The 19700-nt window shown below is 44.4% G+C and overlaps 1 protein-coding gene across 5 annotated transcripts in view; it reads right to left on the bottom strand.

Annotated features, from left to right (window-relative positions):
* Window positions 1-19700, bottom strand: part of LOC125462997 (metabotropic glutamate receptor 4-like) — a 1119827-nt gene that overhangs the window by 1030386 nt on the left and 69741 nt on the right. For all 5 annotated transcript variants that reach the window (XM_048553588.2, XM_048553586.2, XM_048553589.2 and 2 more), the window contains exon 2: window positions 17207-18200. In XM_048553588.2, the coding sequence (XP_048409545.1) occupies window positions 17207-17728 (522 nt within the window). In that variant the 5' untranslated portion in view covers window positions 17729-18200. The remainder of the gene's footprint in view (window positions 1-17206; window positions 18201-19700) is intronic.

Raw genomic sequence — 19700 nt, 5'->3', positions numbered from 1 at the left:
CATGACACATGACCAGACCCTGACTGAAATTTGTGCTGCTCCCTGTGTTTCTACGCAGCCCCAGGGCTTACAGGGCTGACTCAGTCTACTACCTAAACTGAACATGTACAAACCACCTGATAGCACCCTGACCAGATTCTTGCCTCTGTCTTCTGATGACTGGGAGAGATTTTTGTAGGATCCCAGTTGGAGTACCACATGTAGTGTTGGACAACATAAAACAAAGACCAGATTTATTAGGATATTATAGAAAGAAATAAAGAAGTTACAAAATTAGATGGTTAAATTTAGGCTGTCTTCATAAAAGGGATGAAGTTTGGAGCAATTTATTAGTAGTGTTTACAATAATAAATGGTACGAGACGTAAATAACAAAACAAACTATTTCTGTTGATTAGCAGATCCACTGCCAACTGACAGATATTAGTTTTAAATCCTGTGCATTTAGTTTAGAGATTGGGCAACAGTTGATATTGTTATACAGTTTTGTGAGGTTGGAAATGCACTAGTTAGTGCCTGAAGCAGAAATGAAACAAACAATTAAGATGATTGAAGGAAAGGAGTATGAAGGGAAGTGGAAACAGAAAATATGTGTGGGATTAGAAGTATTTCTGTCATAGAAGATAAACATTCAAAGTAGAACGTTTTCCATAAGGGCTCCTACCCAATTTTTACTTTCTAAGCCAGTGAAGTGACTGAACTTAATAATGCACCAATGGTTTAGTTACAGGAAAGATCACAACTCTGGCTTTGCTGACGTCTTTTTATATAAGATTAAGATAGACTACTGTTTTTAAACATGTTTTACAGCTGTCTTTTGTTTCCACACACATCACTTTTCAAATCTGTTTGAAATAAATATTGTTGCATTTACAGTAATCAGGATTTTTCTAAAAATAAATTGTCATTTTGAAGCTGCAATAACCAGTGAATGATTGCAGAAGTCAGCAGGTTTTAGTAAAGTACTTGAACTCCACAGTAAGAATAACAATGCAAGAAGGTTTCTTGTTGATTCCAGGGCAATCCTAAAATGACGAACCATGAAAACATTGGCACTCTATACAAAAACAGCATAAAAAGTGGCAAGATTTTGACACTGACTCTAGCAAAGCTTACACTTGACTCAGTTCTTAGTACTGCCATAAATTTGGATAAACTTGGGTCTTGATTCAGGATTTGCATTAATTTATATTTGATTATGAACTTCTATCTCAGAATAAGTCAGTGGGATAGTATTAGCAGCTTGCCAATAATATAAAGCAAATGATAACAGATCAGCCACACATGTTTCACCGTCAATGAACATTAAAATTCCTCCTGAATAATTTACAGCTTTGCTCACATGAAGACTAGTTTGATGGAAGTTATCAGCCTGAAACACTAAGTTAAACCAAAATACTATGGATGCTGGAAATCTTAAAAAAAAAACAAACAGCAAATTCTGGAGAAACTCAAAAGGTCTCTCAGCATCTGTGTGTAGGAAAACAGAATTTAGTGTGACTCTTCATCAGAATTAGGAGCTGAAAAATAAACTCAGTTTCTCTCTTCCATGACCCCAATGCATTTTCCAGAATTGTGTTTCCTATATTAAGTCAATAAAGAACAACCTGGATCTGAAAGACCTGTCTCCATGCCATTCGCCGTCTTAACTTTGAAATACATTGCCGTTCCTTCAGTATTGTTGGGTCAAAATCCTGGCATTCCCTCCCAATAGCATTGTGGATCTATCTGCAGCACATGGGCTGCAGTGATTCAAGAAGGCAGCTCACCCACCTAAGGGCAAATTGAGACAAGCAATAAATGCTGGACCAGGCACCAATACCCATATCCTGAGTGTGAGTTTTTTTTAAAATAAAGGGCCAGCTTTCTGATACAAGGTCTTCAGCCTTAAATATTAGCCATGTTTCTCTCTCCCTAAATACTGCCAGGCCTGCTAAGTGTTTATGACTTTTATTTCAGCTTCATATGTATTCCAGTGAATGTGAATACACCTCATTTCTAACAGTAAAGTCTGAAATCGAAAACAGCATACTAGTCTGAACTCAAAGGCTAAAGTACAAGTCCCTTTGTTGGTTCTGGATGTAAAGTATTTCATTATCCACTCCACGTTTCAAGAACAAATTTATTTTCCATCAAGTATACCTATATACCTGTGAAAAGTTTGAACAGAAATTATTTGAAGATCTTTTGCAATTCACCCCTTTCAATGATCTTTATAAGAATTTAACTCACCAGTCATGCCGTTTTAGATATCCAACCTCATTTTCATTTCCAAAGGCATTAAGGAATATGAATCCAATAAAAGTTTGCAATACCATGACAATGCACCTCATTGTTTATTTACACGCACATAAAGTAAGGTAGCATTCAAAATAAATGCCAAGTCAAAAGCTGACGTGAAATTAACTTCAGAAATCTGATATGACAGATACAGTCTGAAGTAGATAAAGGCAAAGCTGCACAGCTTTTTAACTGTTGCATCTTGAGGCAGTCACTGAATCATGAAACATTTAGAATTGTAATCACTCTGATAGGAGTTCATATTGTCTGTACTACTATTCATGTATGTACGATATATATAATGATGTAGTGTTACTCTTTGAACAATATTTGTTTCTCTCTTTCATGCTAAATGACCCTTGCTTCTGTCATTCTTCCACCTCAGCCTCCTTAAAGCATGAATTTCCCTACAGACACTTGGCTATGATTTATGAGACCCACTCTAGGATGTTTCATAATGAAAAGCGATGCTTCATGATACCGCAGTGTTCTATTTTTCAACTTTTAATCAAGCATTGCCTCACATTATATGATTCCACTGTTTCTGGTTGAACCTCTAAATCATGACCTTTTCCATAGATCTTCTTTAATTAAAGTTTTAACGTCATGCACAAGTTAAAAAAAAGTCACATCTCCTATCATTGATGGGTCTATTTTTAGCTATTTTTCACATCGTGGGTAGGCTTAGCATCTCCATCTTCTCCAAACCCCTTCAATAACTCGTAACTATTAGTTAGTCCATTAAAGAAATAAAAATGAACAATCCTCCTTTATATGAGTATACAAATGTCACATCACTCTTTAACATTTTGGTAGAACACAAGACAAAGCTATCTACTCAGAACATGAGATAACGGGAACTGCAGATGCTGGAGAATTCCAAGATAATAAAATGTGAGGCTGGATGAACACAGCAGGCCAAGCAGCATCTCAGGAGCACAAAAGCTGACGTTTCGGGCCTACATCCTTCATCAGAGAGGGGGATGGGGAGAGGGAACTGGAATAAATAGGGAGAGAGGGGGAGGCGGACCGAAGATGGAGAGTAAAGAAGATAGGTGGAGAGAGTACGGGTGGGGAGGTAGGGAGGGGATAGGTCAGTCCAGGGAAGACGGACAGGTCAAGGAGGTGGGATGAGGTTAGTAGGTAGATGGGGGTGCGGCTTGGGGTGGGAGGAAGGGATGGGTGAGAGGAAGAACCAGTTAGGGAGGCAGAGACAGGTTGGACTGGTTTTGGGATGCAGTGGGTGGGGGGGGGGGGAAAAAGAGCTGGGCTGGTTGTGTGGTGCAGTGGGGGGAGGGGACGAACTGGGCTGGTTTAGGGATGCAGTAGGGGAAGGGGAGATTTTGAAACTGGTGAAGTCCACATTGATACCATTAGGCTGCAGGGTCTTTCTCTTCTAGGTATGCTCACTTAAAAGAAGTTTTATTCTTCTTTCCAATGATCATGCCATTTTAATCTTTCAGCTTGTTCATCTTCATTGTTTTCTATTTTCCCCCTGGTTATTGATAAAGCATTTGCCAAAACTTTCATAGGCACATCTCCTTGCTTGTCTCGGGCTCTGCCGTACCCTACACAGATTCCAACTGAAGTTCCATCCGTCATGTTTTAAACCCAACCAATGTCACAGGTAAATCTGATATATACAACCTTTCTCAATGCATCCTCTCAATGTCTCTCCATCAGTCTCAAAGCTATTCTGGACCCCAGTTTCATTTCATTCTTCTTCTTATTATCCCAGCAATATTTTCTTTTCCTTTCAGGTGTTAAGAAAGGTAAGCTCCATAAAATTAAGGTTACTAATGTCCTTCTGGACCCTTCCACCCCTCCCTCATCTCCAATTCCATCTTTTCATCCAATCCCACTTCTTGCTGTGGATTTATTATAGCTCTGAACTATCCTCTTTAATTCTGAATGATACAGTTTTGAAAACGACATCAGGCTTAAACTATTAGTTTGTTTCTCTCTCTGCAGTTGCTGACAGACCTGCTGAGTTTCTCCAATTTTTTTGGTACTTGTTTCAGATTTCCAGCATCTACAGTATTTTGCATCTACCTTTCTCTTTCTTTGGTAATGCTTCTTTCAGTCCCCATTGTATCAATATCATTGTTATTTCAGACCCTCTGTCCATCATTCATGCATTCAAGCCTATTCATTGCTCAATGTTTGGAAAAAAGTCACATCATTTTCTAGAATTCATTCTGTCCTTAGATCTCAGACTGTGGAGGTTCCGAGCTTGGTTGTTCATTCTTCATTAAAAAATCAAAGCCTAGCCTCATTAAGCTGTTAATAACATCTTGCCTATCACACAAAGTTCATTAACGTTCTCTGCAACAGACCTTAACACCTCACTTTAATTATTGAGTAAGTTAAGAAACAATCTTACAGTCCCAGCCAGAGAGTGTGTATGTTAAATCCTGACTGTTTCCCTTGCTCTGTCTGCTTGTTAGTCATCCATTGACAGCAATTCTTAACGCGACAGATAATGGCCACTTGAGGTCCACTTCCTACCTAATTGCAATTACAGAAGATGGTTGGGAAAAATGGGGGCAAGTCTGGCAGGTTACTGTATCTGGGTGGGTTGTGGAGGGCCTTGTCTTTCATGGGTACCCAGACAGATCAGGTGTTTCTTTTTAATTCCGTCATGGGTCATGATGTAATAGGATGATAACACTATTGAATTTCAAGGGGCAGTGTTTAGATTTTTTTTTGGAAAATTATCATTATCATTATCTGGCATTTGTGTGGTGCAAATTTTAGCTCTCAGCCAAAGCCAGATTATTGCAGCTATTGTCCGGGTCATGCTGCATTTGGATACGGGGGTGCTGCATTGTCTAAGGCATCACAGATGGTACTGAACATTGTACACTCATCCGTGAACATCCCTACCATGTCTTCTCTGTAACTGATTTCAGCAAGCAAGACACTTTGGGTTCACCCCCTCCTCCCTATACCCTCTTCCCTCTCCTCAGTCATCCAACTCTCTGAGGCTTGCCTTCTTGATCCTGTGAAGCATTGCCAGCCTTACCTGCATTTTATGGTCCCAGCATCTTGATCTGTGGGTTAGGTGTTTTCCCAACAAGAATCACTTCTCCTGTCACGGACCTCCTCTCAAGTTGACTCAAACAATTAACCCTCTACAAGAATTAAACAACTGCGGCTGTGCTATTGGGAACAAGGATGTGGTTCTTACTAAACATTTTCAGTGATGGAATGGGAAATCGATTATCTAAAAATTCCCACTCTGAATTTGAGTAATTGAGTTACTGAGTATTGAATCAACCCCAAGCAGATTCAAAAAGGAGAATTCTGTGCCATCAAGAAAATCTGAATATTTTTGAAGAACAAAGTCAGGTCCCTAAGAGGACAAGTGGGTATATCACTAGCCCAGTGCCTCCATCCACACTTCTGTGACTCTGCAAATGTCACATTTGCAATCAGATCTGCAAATGTGATATCACCAAGACATCGTATGAAAGGTCACCAACCCAGAGGGTGAACAACTAATCTTCTTGCTGAGAACTTATCCAGTGAAGCAAAATGAATATATCTAAAGAAACTAAATAAGCCGACATTGAGTTATCGAGTGACATCAAATACTAATGGTTCCCAGTTCTCCTACCAGGACCCATACATTTGGATGCTCTGCTCTGTTCAGGATAATGAAGTTTACATGTGCTGGGTGAAGATTGCTTACACCCATTCCTTTTTTTAAAAAATACACTTCTGCAATCACCAAAGTCTAAAAGGGAACTGGCCGTAAAGATCATGGCTCTCAAATTCCTCGGCAGGTTTTGTGACTCAGAATTAATCAATTAGCTTCACTGATTTATGTTGTTACTAATCAAACCAGACTACACTGTCAGACTTAATCATCACCACACCTTAGAATACTTAGTGTGCGTCATTTGGAGCAAGAATTCCTTTTTGTTTTGACCATAGGAAAAAAAGAACATAACTGGGAGGGTAAGGGAAAACACACAAACATTAGCCATGAGATTGCAATGCATCAAGTGACCCAAAACCTATCTATCAACATGCAATGTCTGTGCTGCTTGGGATTTTGAACAACAGCAAGGTGCAGACCAATGCCAAATGTATTTTTAAATAAGCACGTACCTTAGTAGAGTGCTCAAGTTCAGGCTAGCTGCACTTGAAGCTTTGCTCATGGCTGTAGTGAAGGGTTAGCTGTAGTTGAAGGAAGGCATTCAGAGCAGAAAGAACTTGGATTCACAGAGCAGGCATTATACGCCAAGATTCTCTGAAACATCACAGGAGATTGTATATCCTCCCCTGACATCACAATCTGTAACCACAGTGGGCCAGACAATCTCTCAGGATGCAATGGGTGTAGATGGCCTTCATGATCATCAATATAGCTGAGGACCTGGTTACATTGCTGCAAGAAGTTGAATTAGTTGACAAGATTAGTCTAACCGGGTAAAGAAAACTTCAAATTTCACAATCTTGGAACTAAATCAAAAACCTTCCACATGGTTCGATTCACTGTTCCCTCATTACTATCCCATCAAATCAGGAACATACATAGTGTTAGAGATAATGGGAACTGCAGATGCTGGAGAATCCAAGATAATAAAATGTGAGGCTGGATGAACATCAGCATCTCAGGAGCACAAAAGCCTACGTTTTGGGCCTAGACCCTTCATAAGAGAGGGGGATGGGGTGAGGGTTCTGGAATAAATAGGGAGAGAGGGGGAGGCGAACCGAAGATGGAGAGAAAAGAAGATAGGTGGAGAGAGTATAGGTGGGGAGGTAGGGAGGGGATAGGTTAGTCCAGGGAAGATGGACAGGTCAAGGAGGTGGGATGAGGTTAGTAGGTAGGTGGGGGTGCGGCTTGGGGTGGGAGGAAGGGATGGGTGACAGGAAGAACAGGTTAGGGAGGCAGAGACAGGTTGGACTGGTTTTGGGATGCAGTGGGTGGAGGGGAAGAGCTGGGCTGGTTGTGTGGTGCAGTGGGGGGACGGGACGAACTGGGCTGGTTTAGGGATGCAGTTGGGGAAGGGGAGATTTTGAAACTGGTGAAGTCCACATTGATACCATTAGGATGCAGGGTTCCCAGGCGGAATATGAGTTGCTGTTCCTGCAACCTACGGGTGGCATCATTGTGGCACGGCAGGAGGCCCATGATAGACATGTCATCTAAAGAATGGGAGGGGGAGTGGAAATGGTTTGCGACTGGGAGGTGCAGTTGTTTGTTGCGAACTGAGCGGAGGTGTTCTGCAAAGCGGTCTCCAAGCCTCCGCTTGGTTTCCCCAATGTAGAGGAAGCCACACCGGGTACAGTGGATGCAGTATACCACATTGGCAGATGTGCAGGTGAACCTCTGCTTAATGTGGAATGTCATCTTGGGGCCTGGGATAGGGGTTTTGAAGGAGGTGTGGGGGCAAGTGTAGCATTTCCTGTGGTTGCAGAGGAAGGTGCCGGGTGTGGTGGGGTTGGAGGGCAGTGTGGAGCGAACAAGGGAATCACGGAGAGAGTGGTCTCTCCGGAAAGCAGACAGGGGTGGGGATGGAAAAATGTCTTGGGTGGTGGGGTCGGATTGTAGATGGCGGAAGTGTCGGAGGATGATGCGTTGTATCCGGAGGTTGGTGGGGTGGTGTGTGAGAATGAGGGGGATCCTCTTTGGGCGGTTGTGGCGGGGGCGGGGTGTGAGGGATGTGTTGCGGGAAATGCGGGAGACACGGTCAAGGGCGTTCTCGATCACTGTGGGGGGAAAGTTGCGGTCCTTGAAGAACTTGGACATCTGGGATGTGCGGGAGTGGAATGTCTTATCATGGGAGCAGATGCGGCGGAGGCGGAGGAATTGGGAATAGGGGATGGAATTTTTGCAGGAGGGTGGGTGGGAGGAGGTGTATTCTAGGTAGCTGTGGGAGTCGGTGGGCTTGAAATGGACATCAGTTACAAGCTGGTTGCCTGAGATGGAGACTGAGAGGTCCACGAAGGTGAGGGATGTGCTGGAGATGGCCCAGGTGAACTGAAGGTTGGGGTGGAAGGCGTTGGTGAAGTGGATGAACTGTTCAAGCTCCTCTGGGGAGCAAGAGGTGGCGCCGATACAGTCAATGTACCGGAGGAAGAGGTGGGGTTTGGGGCCTGTGTAGGTGCGGAAGAGGGACTGTTCCACGTAACCTACAAAAAGGCAGGCATAGCTGGCGCCCATGCGGGTGCCCATGGCCACCCCCTTAGTCTGTAGGAAGTGGGAGGAGTCAAAAGAGAAGTTGTTGAGGGTGAGGACGAGTTCGGCTAGGCGGATGAGGGTGTCGGTGGAGGGGGACTGGTCGGGCCTGCGGGACAGGAAGAAGCGGAGGGCCTTGAGGCCATCTGCATGCGGAATGCAGGTGTATAGGGACTGGACGTCCATGGTGAAGATGAGGTGTTGGAGGCCAGGGAAATGGAAGTCCTGGAGGAGGTGGAGGGCATGGGTGGTGTCACGGACGTAGGTGGGGTGTTCCTGGACCAAAGGGAAGAAAATGGAGTCCAGATAGGTGGAGATGAGTTCGGTGGGGCAGGAGCAGGCTCAGACGATGGGTCGACCAGGACAGGCAGGTTTGTGGATTTTGGGAAGGAGATAGAAACGGGCCGTGCGGGGTTGGGGAACAATGAGGTTGGAGGCTGTGGGTGGGAGGTCCCCTGAGGTGATGAGGTCATGAATGGTGTTGGAGATGACGGTTTGGTGCTCGGGTGTGGGGTCATGATCGAGGGGACGGTAGGAGGTGGTGTCGGAGAGTTGGCGTCTGGCCTCGGCGACGTAGAGGTCAGTGCGCCATACTACCACTGCGCCACCCTTGTCTGCGGGTTTGATGGTGAGGTTGGGGTTGGAGCGGAGGGCTGCCCGTTCTGCGGGGGAGAGGTTGGAGTGGGTGAGAGGGGTGGAGAGGTTGAGGCGGTTAATGTCTCGACGGCAGTTGGAGATGAAGAGGTCGAGGGAGGGTAGGAGGCCTGGGGGTGGTGTCCAGGAGGGGGGCTTGTGTTGGAAGTGGGTGAAGGGGTCAGTGGAGGGAGGGTTAGGCTCCCGGTTGAAGAAGTAGGCATAGAGGCGAAGACGGCGGAAAAACTGTTCTATGTCCAATCGTGACTGGTATTCGTTGATGTGTGGTTGTAGGGGGACAAAGGTGAGCCCCTTGCTTAGGACTGATCGTTCGTCCTCAGTCAGTGGGAGGTCTGGGGGGAGGGTGAAGATGCGGCTGGGCTCAGTGTGGCTGTCTACTCTGGGGTTGCTGGCTGTGGAGGTTGTGGGCGGAGCGATGAGGTCGTCAGCTGTGGGCGGGGTTCCGTCGGCGTCGGCCGTGGGCGGGGTTCCGACAGCGTCGGCCGTGGGCGGGGCGGTTGGAGCATCGGGGTGGGCGGCAGCAGCTGCGGGGAGGGTGGTGTGTGAGGCTTTGTAACTGAAAGTGGGAGGTGGTGACTGCAGCAGCGGTCCCGGAAGTGGTGTGGCCGGCGGAGGCGGATATAGTGTTCATTGCTGCACCTCACATACACGCTGAGCAATGTTGCAAATGTCACAGCTACATTGTACAGTTTACATATTATTCAGCTCTTCAACCATGTCAATCACACGACCCAAATACATTGCACCACACTCGGATTTTCCAAGGAGGTTGAAATATGGAACTTTGCAGATTCGGTTACTAGGCTGGGTTTAGTGATACTTGAAAATAACCTGGACATGAGCCACCAGATACTCAAACTCCTGTGAAGTTAAAATAATGGCTACATGATTTTGTGATGGTACATGCTTTTCTCTTCATGCACCTCTATCAACTGAAGTCTCTTGCCAGGCAAAAGCCAGTCCTGAACACCTATGCTCGGCTCGCACTAAATAACTGCATCTTCCAATTCAACTCCATCTCCCATTCCTCAGATGGCATGTCCATTCTGGGCCTCCTGCAGTGCCACAATGATGCCACCCATTGGTTGCAGGAACAGCACCTCATATTCTGCTTGGGAACCCTGCAGCCCAATGGTATCAATGTGGATTTTAAGCTTCAAAATCTACCCCCCCCTCCCCCACCACTGCATCCCAAAACCAGCCCACCTTGTCCCCGCCTCGCTCACCTGTCCTTCTTCCCACCTATCCTCCACCCATCTCAAGCCCCTCCCCATCTACTAGCCTCATCTGACCTGTGTGACCAGTCCGTCATCCCTAGACTGACCTATCCCCTCCCTAACTCCCCACCTACAATCACCTTTACAGCCTCCACCCCCACCTCTTTGACCTGTCTGTCTCCTCTCCGTCTATCTTCTCCTTTATCCATCTTCTATCCACCTCCCCAGTCTCCCTATTTATTTCAGAACCCCCTTCCCCTCCCCCATTTCTGGAGGAGGGTCTAGGTCCAAAACATCAGCTTTCCTGCATGGCCTGCTGTGTTCATCCAGCTCTACACCTTGTTTTCTCGACATTTCCCATGGATGGGGTTTTCCTTGTGCATTTCATAAGCACACAAATGTCCTCACACAAGAAACTACATGAGCTGTGCCAGTCTCAACAGAAGCCACCCTCATAAGGGACATGGATAGGGTGAATGGCCAAGGTGCTTTTCCGAGGGTGGGTAGCCCAGAACTAGAAGGCATAGACTTAAGGTGAGAGGGGAGAGATTTAAGAAAAAAGGACCTGAAGGGTAACTAAAAATGGATTGGTTTCCGGGTTTTTTTTTAAACACAGCAGATTAATTTGAAGAATTTCAGCAGCACGCCCATGGGCCGCACTGCACCACAGGCACAGGCTAGTCCACAAAAGTGCATTCCTGTCTTCAGGTCTTCCTGGAAACTGGCCTTAATGCATGAGGTTGTTGTCAGTGTTAAATCTGTCTGTGGGCGACAGTGAAGCCATGGTTGTTTTTAGGGATTCAGTCTGTTTATCAGGAGATATTCCAGCACCATCGTTATTGAAAGCAGGCTGATGGGGCAAGCCAGTGAAGCAGGCAGCCAGTATCTTGGATTGTGGTCAGCCATTTGGAATGATGCTGCTGATGCAGATGTAGATGAACCGTTTCGCCGGCCACTTCCTCCACTGCAATACAATGTCATACAAGAATTGAGAGTAATTCCAATTAATGCCTGCTGCTTGGCTTGACTTGGTTCTTATTAGAGTGCCATCTACTTGGTCTGTTGTACTGTCTGCTTGCTGCAGGGATGTCTTAAGAAGCTGGAGATGATCTGTTTTTAATCATCTGCTTATCGCCTACTAGCCAGCATGGTTGAGTTCTGAGGAAGAGTCACTGGGCATGAAACGATAACTCGGATTTTTCTTCACAGATGATACCAGGCCTGCTGAGCTTTTCCAGCAACTTCTGTTTTTGTTTCTGATTTACAGTATCTGCAGTCCTTTTGGATTTTATTTGGTGGAGCTTATAAGGAGCTGTAAAGTGACAGAATCAAAGTCAACTCTGGTCTGCTGGTACTGTTATTGCTCACTGTTCTGAGGCAGTGTAGGTGTACTATGCCTTTTGGTAGATGTGTAATGCTAGATTTGGGATCTCTGCACATGGTTGCCATTGGGAAGGAGAAGCCTGCAGCCACAACAGCATGCAGAGTGTCACAGATGCAACTCAAAGGGTTGTTCAGCAGAGGACTCAGATGACCATTTTGATGGTAAAGCTTACAAATAAAGCCTGCTGACATTCATTATGAAACACTTAGGCCTTTGGCTGACACATCTGGTAACATGTTCTAATTGTCAGGGTGCACGCAGGAATCTGACACTAAATTGACGAAGGGTTTGTAGAGAGCTTGGAGACTATTATTTTGTGTGTGGTGATTTGCAATTCTTAAAAATACCTGCAGGCCTGACCATGCTACCAAATGTCTCCATGCTGAAATGGGATGTCAGCATGAGAGCATGTGAACATGTGAACTCAGCTTGCAGTCACAGGAATTCTTGCCTCATCCAGCCTGGACAGAGCCAGATGTGTGAAAACTCATTGCCAAAATCACCCCTTCTGGGATAGCCATTGTGACTGCAGAGTTGACACCTAAACTGTTCCTCACCATGTTGGAGCTGAAGATTTGCTCTCTGAAGACCTTGACTGGATATTACCTCGTATTGCGCATCCATCTCCCATCCTCCCCCATATTGCCCCGCTCATATTTGCTGTATTGCTGCTGGAGTAGTCCCAATTCCAAATTCCTGACTCCGTTTCCAGGATTTCCAATTTTCAGGAGGGACTTTTAAGAGTGCTAGCTGTAACTGGTTATCAGCCCACACAGCATTCCCTTGTGGGGACAATTATGTCCTAGTCCTTCATATCTTCCATGTTAAGGTCACAATTTTCAAGAAATCAGACTTCGTGGCACCTCTGACATTTACCGAGCAAATCTTTCAAAAGTTCAGTTCACAATAATTTTTTTTACCTGGCCCACATTCCAGGTTATGCAGCCCACCATGCATCCCCCCACCACCCTCTGTACCAGTGTATGTAACTCCATCCACTCCAAAATGCCTTACATGCTGCAATGCCAGACTATGCTCCATTACCCAACAGCCTCTATGCCAACCAATGAATCTCCTAGTGATAATTGGGTGTGTTATGAAAGACTAACAATAGACAAACAAACAAATCATTCATTCATTCTTAGCTTTTCATTATGTTAAAAAAAGTCTACTCCAGGGAACTAAAAGTCAAAATCATTGTTACCCTTTAAAATATCAAAAACAGAAAATGCAAGGACCTGAAATTTCTTAAATCATGTGTAAATATACATTGTGTTATTGACAGCAGAGATCAGAGAGCCAGATCAAATGATGAGTCCTCCGAGAATCAGGAGTTTTAACAGATGAAGACAAATTGATGTCAAGGCTCTCGGCCAAAAACGCATATTGAGAAGCCATACCACCTTCCTGCCTCTGCCCTGATCAATTTCTGGTAATATGTCTGGTGTTTGTTTTTACATTCCAATAAATAACACAGGTAGCAAATCAACAATGCTTTCTTTTGGATTGGACCATGATTAAACCAATGTTGCTATTTTCTAAGATAGTATCAGAGATAATGGGAACTGCAGATGCTGGAGATTCCAAGATAATAAAATGTGAGGCTGGATGAACACAGCAGGCCAAGCAGCATCTCAGGAGCACAAAAGCTGACGTTTCGGGCCTAGACCCTTCAGAGAGGGGGATGGGGGGAGGGAACTGGAATAAATAGGGAGAGAGGGGGAGGCGGATCGAAGATGGAGAGTAAAGAAGATAGGTGGAGAGGGTGTAGGTGGGGAGGTAGGGAGGGGATAGGTCAGTCCAGGGAAGACGGACAGGTCAAGGAGGTGGGATGAGGTTAGTAGGTAGCTGGGGGTGCGGCTTGGGGTGGGAGGAAGGGATGGGTGAGAGGAAGAACCGGTTAGGGAGGCAGAGACAGGTTGGACTGGTTTTGGGATGCAGTGGGTGGGGGGGAAGAGCTGGGCTGGTTGTGTGGTGCAGTGGGGGGAGGGGATGAACTGGGCTGGTTTAGGGATGCAGTAGGGGAAGGGGAGATTTTGAAACTGGTGAAGTCCACATTGATACCATATGGCTGCAGGGTTCCCAGGCGGAATATGAGTTGCTGTTCCTGCAACCTTCGGGTGGCATCATTGTGGCAGTGCAGGAGGCCCATGATGGACATGTCATCAAGAGAATGGGAGGGGGAGTGGAAATGGTTTGCGACTGGGAGGTGCAGTTGTTTGTTGCGAACTGAGCGGAGGTGTTCTGCAAAGCGGTCCCCAAGTCTCCGCTTGGTTTCCCCAATGTAGAGGAAGCTGCACCGGGTACAGTGGATGCAGTATACCACATTGGCAGATGTGCAGGTGAACCTCTGCTTAATGTGGAATGTCATCTTGGGGCCTGGGATGGGGGTGAGGGAGGAGGTGTGGGGACAAGTGTAGCATTTCCTGTGGTTGCAGGGGAAGGTGCCGGGTGTGGTGGGGTTGGAGGGCAGTGTGGAGCGAACAAGGGAGTCACGGAGAGAGTGGTCTCTCCGGAAAGCAGACAGGGGAGGGGATGGAAAAATGTCTTGGGTGGTGGGGTCGGATTGTAAATGGCGGAAGTGTCGGAGGATAATGCGTTGTATCCGGAGGTTGGTAGGGTGGTGTGTGAGAACGAGGGGGATCCTCTTGGGGCGGTTGTGGCGGGGGCGGGGTGTGAGGGATGTGTCGCGGGAAACGCGAACCATTTCCACTCCCCCTCCCATTCTCTTGATGACATGTCCATCATGGGCCTCCTGCACTGCCACAATGATGCCACCCGAAGGTTGCAGGAACAGCAACTCATATTCCGCCTGGGAACCCTGCAGCCATATGGTATCAATGTGGACTTCACCAGTTTCAAAATCTCCCCTTCCCCTACTGCATCCCTAAACCAGCCCAGTTCATCCCCTCCCCCCACTGCACCACACAACCAGCCCAGCTCTTCCCCCCCACCCACTGCATTCCAAAACCAGTCCAACTTGTCTCTGCCTCCCTAACCGGTTCTTCCTCTCACCCATCCCTTCCTCCCACCCCAAGCCGCACCCCCAGCTACCTACTAACCTCATCCCACCTGCTTGACCTGTCCGTCTTCCCTGGACTGACCTATCCCCTCCCTACCTCCCCACCTACACCCTCTCCACCTATCTTCTTTACTCTCCATCTTCGGTCCGCCTCCCCCTCTCTCCCTATTTATTCCAGTTCCCTCCCCCCATCCCCCTCTCTGATGAAGGGTCTAGGCCCGAAACGTCAGCTTTTGTGCTCCTGAGATGCTGCTTGGCCTGCTGTGTTCATCCAGCCTCACATTTTATTATCTTGCTATTTTCTAACTAGCCTTTTGACATACTTGGCTATTGTTTGCATGTGTTTACTCCACATCTTGTGTAGTGAATATTAGTTACTCAAACCTAAACCAATGACATTTGATCTCCATTTTCTTGGTAGGTAGTCTTGTGATTGCCTTCTGCTTTCCAGAAAGTCAAGGTGTTTATGCAGGAAATTAGCTCCCATTCAACGGCCTCATCCCACTGCTGCAGCTATTAACCCAGTCCTGATCTGGGTGAGGGGGATATCACCATGCAAGAGAATAATAAACAAGCCAGTGCAAGGTTGCCAGCTTGCTCACTCTTGGCCCTTATTCAAAAAGGTGCTTAATGCCTGATCAATGTACCAAGATTCAGGAAGGCACTGGCGGTTCCGAGTGGCATCCCAACATTACTAGAAAACTCCACCATCAAAACAGCCATCCCGCCATCATTGAAATCTGCGATGTAGTGATATTTGTAAGGTTTGGGTTGACTTTGCAGCCATTTTCTGTCTGGTGTCACCACTGTTAAATAGAGCTGATGGCCTCTCATTGACCAGCAGTTATTGATGAGAGGTGGGCACTCATCAGTCACCCCTAGGGTGTTTGATCCTTAGGAAACCTAACTACCTGCCTGCCAAGCGCCTGATTGGAACAAGATTCAGTATTAATCGAGTTAATCAGGGTGTTTTCACGAGCTCTCCAGCAGGCAACCAAGACATAAGATTCCATCCAATGTGTCCTCGAAGCCACAGAAGATGCAACAAGTAACTGCAACTGAAGACATTAAAATTTTCTATTCATCTTTTGTTGTATTGCTTAACTATTAAGATTTCAGACAATTTAAAATATGAAACTGTAGTTTTTAAACATGTCTTAGTCAAATAAACAAATTAAAATTTAGTTTGCGCTGACCACCTGGAACTGGAGTGTCTTAAAAGCGACAGTTCTATGCTTCCAATCTTTTCTTTGTATGATCTTCAACATAAGGTATAGATTAAAAAACACCACAAGTCCCCTGTTCTCACTTTTTTAAATATTTAATTGCAGCAACAAGCTTTTAAAACCATACCTCCCCCCTCCTTTTCAAACAAATACTGTAGTCAATCACTTAATTATCCTCGAAGACGTAACATCAAACTTGCTTTCTATTTATAACACTTCAATAGTTAATTATTATCCATGAGGCTGTAGGTTATATTTATTGAAATATATGGGGAAACTTTGTTTACATCATTGTGCTGCTGATATACCGGTGTTCCTAAGTCAAAATTAATATTAAAATATCAAACTGGACAGTTATTATTTTGTAATATATACACCAATATTTAATTCAAATTTCAACCTCTTGGCATTTACTTTCCTTGTTATAAACAATTCAAGAAAGTAGGATGTACACTCCACTTTATGAGACAATGGGCTCTTCCCAAAAGTCTGTTGCCTCCTAATATAGCTCAATAGACAGAAGAAATGAGTGCTGAGGTCAGATTAATTAACTCTCTAATGTCTCACAAAGCTAATTGCCATTGTGATTTTACAGATATCTATCAAGTGCACAGCTATCACAGAATTACAATCTGCTTCCATTCAATACAGTTGCATCTGAAGCAAACTCCATTAGTGACAGATTAATGCTGGTTCTAATTCAGAATATCACACAATCAATGTTTTTAACCTAATAATTTGTGGTTGGCACTGCAGAACTTTGCACGAGTTCAGCAAATGACTCCACAGAATCACTAGAAATCTTCTTCAAATACTCTCTCAATACTCAGATTCAATCGCATTAAACATGTGCACAAGTCAATTTTAGTGTTGCCAAATCAACTGAAATGGATGAAGGCCAAATTGTCTATTCTACTATTAGCATTTTCAATTAGTTTCACATGAGTTTAGCAGCTCCATATATAAATAACTAAAACATTTTCAATCACTACAGCTGAAAGGCAGTGGAAGCTGTTTTTTTTAAGCTGTGTATCCTTCAAAAATTCTTCGCATTTGATCTGCAATCTTGCACCATACACACAGATAAATCATAAATAAAAAGGTCTTGATTGTTTCACGTCAAATGTCATTTTCTGCATTAAATCTAAGTTGATCCTTAAACTGCAAAAACAGAAACTAGACCCTACAGTTAAACTAACCAAATGAATACTACCATTTCTGATGGAAGGCTTACCTTAAAGAGGCGTAAAATGTTGGCAACCATTATGGACACAGAACTTGCTGAAGCACCTATAACTGCCACCACTCGTTCTGGCTTGGTAATGATTGGTGGTCCTCCACTCATGCACTTCACATCAGTGCTGTCTTTCTCGATCAAAGCTTGCACAAACGTCAATGATTGCTCCAAGGCATGGGTGTCTCTGGAGCAGGTGTCTAGGATTCGAGCTCCCAGCGTGATATTGGGAAGTAGTTCTTGATCATTGTTGATCCTATCTAAGGCAAATAGCATTGCTTCCAACCTGTGTATTCCCTTCTCTTTTTTCAGTTCTCCACAGTTAGCACCAGACCCACCCCGAGAATGCACGGGAAAAAGTCCTCCCAGAGCAATATCCCCATCAATTCTTATGGAATTTACATGGGGACGTGAAGTTGCCTTTGGCTTCCCAATAACTGGGTCAAGCCAGTGAAAGCTAGATAGAAACAAAAGTAAAGACAAATGTTCAGACCAAAAATAGAGCTTTCTGTTACACGCCATTTCCTACTGAATAATCATTTCTGACATCAAGATTGGTAGTTTTCTGGCAAGCTGAAGTAGCTGTGCAGCTCAATATTGACTATGCAATTATTTGGAAACCTCTTTCAAAGCGCAAAAAAGGTAGGAATCTCCCATAAAGCATGTCAAACAACATCTGTGGAGATGAAGTGTGTTTACTTATTTCTTGCTGCATATTTTAAAAACATTGTTGAGGTTTATGGTTTTCATGTGTGAATTTTTAAACTTAGCAAACGTCTCTTTGCAGTGTTTATTGCAGTTCTTTCAGTTTATTGTTGTATTTCTGTTTTGCATCAGTGAGTAGAAATTCTCCTGAGATAAGGGAACTCGTTAGCTGTTTCCTGGAAAAGAGGTTATTTGCCTTCTTGTTGCCGCTGAAGTAGATCCAAAAGAGCCAGAAATTTGAGGAGTGGTCAATGATCATATTCAGAAACATACACGATGCACTGTATTCCTGAAAAAGAAAGAGAGAAAACATAAAAGTTAAGAATCTTATGAAGTATCATTTTAACAAGAGATTATTTTCCCACAGTTACACAAAATAATGAACTTATTTTGCAGGAAAAATTGTGCAAGAATTACTGTGTAACATTGTAACCCAATTACATATTTTTGTTACAGTTACCACTTTGTGCTAGCTATTTCAACCATCAAGATCCAAAAAAAAACAGGTGCTGCATTTTGTTAGTGCCTTTCACAACATCACTGTCAGACATTGCTTGCAGCCAGTTAAACAGTTCTAAAATGAAGCCAATCAAGTCATTTGCATGGAATCAGTGAATTTAATTTTCAACTTCTGTATTTCACATTGGTGACACTTCAAACCTGTGTTCACGTATACTTACAGAAGAATGCACACAAACACTGTCACTGAAACCAGCAAAACTTTCAACTCTTCACTGTCAGCGTTAATGCTTCAGGTCCAGGCCTAAGACATTAACTCAGACTTCTCTTCACAGACGCTGCCAGACCTGCTGAGCTCTTCCAGCAACTTTTGCTTTTGTTTTTGATTAACAGCATCTGCAGTTCTTTCTGTTTTTCTTTAGGTCCGAAAAGAAAGTGAGAACACACCCTCATTGAGAGCCCTCCACGAAGGAGAGACCAGCTTTGTGTTCTTTTTAAATCAACCTCTTTAAACATGTTATTATGTACCACTATGGCAGTTGGGACTCAAACCCAGACCTTCTGGCCCTACCACTGCACAATAAGAATTCCAAGAACACAGCTGTTTTATTTTTAAGATCAACAAGCACCGCAAATTAGAGGCAGCGCAACAATAGAGAGAAGGCAAGGAAAAAGGGAGCAGATAAGTGAAAATGGAGTTGGAAGAGTAAATATTGCACCCCAGCCCTCTCAGTGCCCACTTCTCCCTAAAGGCATTGAGAGCCTAGAATCCAGCTCTTTTTCTTTTGTAAAACCACTACAAACCAGGTGTCTCTTCGTAATTTAACAAATTGTAAGCACTGCCCACCAGGGAAGTGGAGGGTGCTCTCTATACAAAGTCCAATGAGCATCATCATTTTCTTTTCACTTGTAGGACATGAGCAGTACTTGTTTCCTCACCTTAGTTGCCACTGACAAGGTGGTAATGAGTTGCCTTTTTGAACTACTGAAGCCTTTGTTTTTTTTAAACCTTCTGTTCTCAATCAACTCTGAAGCTGTTGTATTTGACACATAAAAACAGGTCCTTTTCACTAACAGTATCAAGAAACAAGCTGTCACACTCCCAGTGATAGTGTAAACCAAAATGGTCAGAGCCAGATTATGTAATGGGGAATTTGGCTCAAAGTGAATAAAAAGGGGTCAAAGGAAGAAAGGAGACACTTGAATTAAACATAAATAGTTCTTCCACGAAATAAAGTCTTGAGAGAGAGAGAGAGAGAGAGAGAGAGAGAGAGAGAGAGAGAGAGAGAGAGAGAGAGAGAGAGAGAGAGAGAGAGAGAGAGAGATGGGA

Source organism: Stegostoma tigrinum, chromosome 21, assembly GCF_030684315.1.
Source record: "Stegostoma tigrinum isolate sSteTig4 chromosome 21, sSteTig4.hap1, whole genome shotgun sequence".
NCBI lineage: Eukaryota > Metazoa > Chordata > Chondrichthyes > Orectolobiformes > Stegostomatidae > Stegostoma > Stegostoma tigrinum.
Note: the sequence above shows the minus strand (reverse complement) of the source record. Positions and strands in the feature narration are given on the sequence as shown.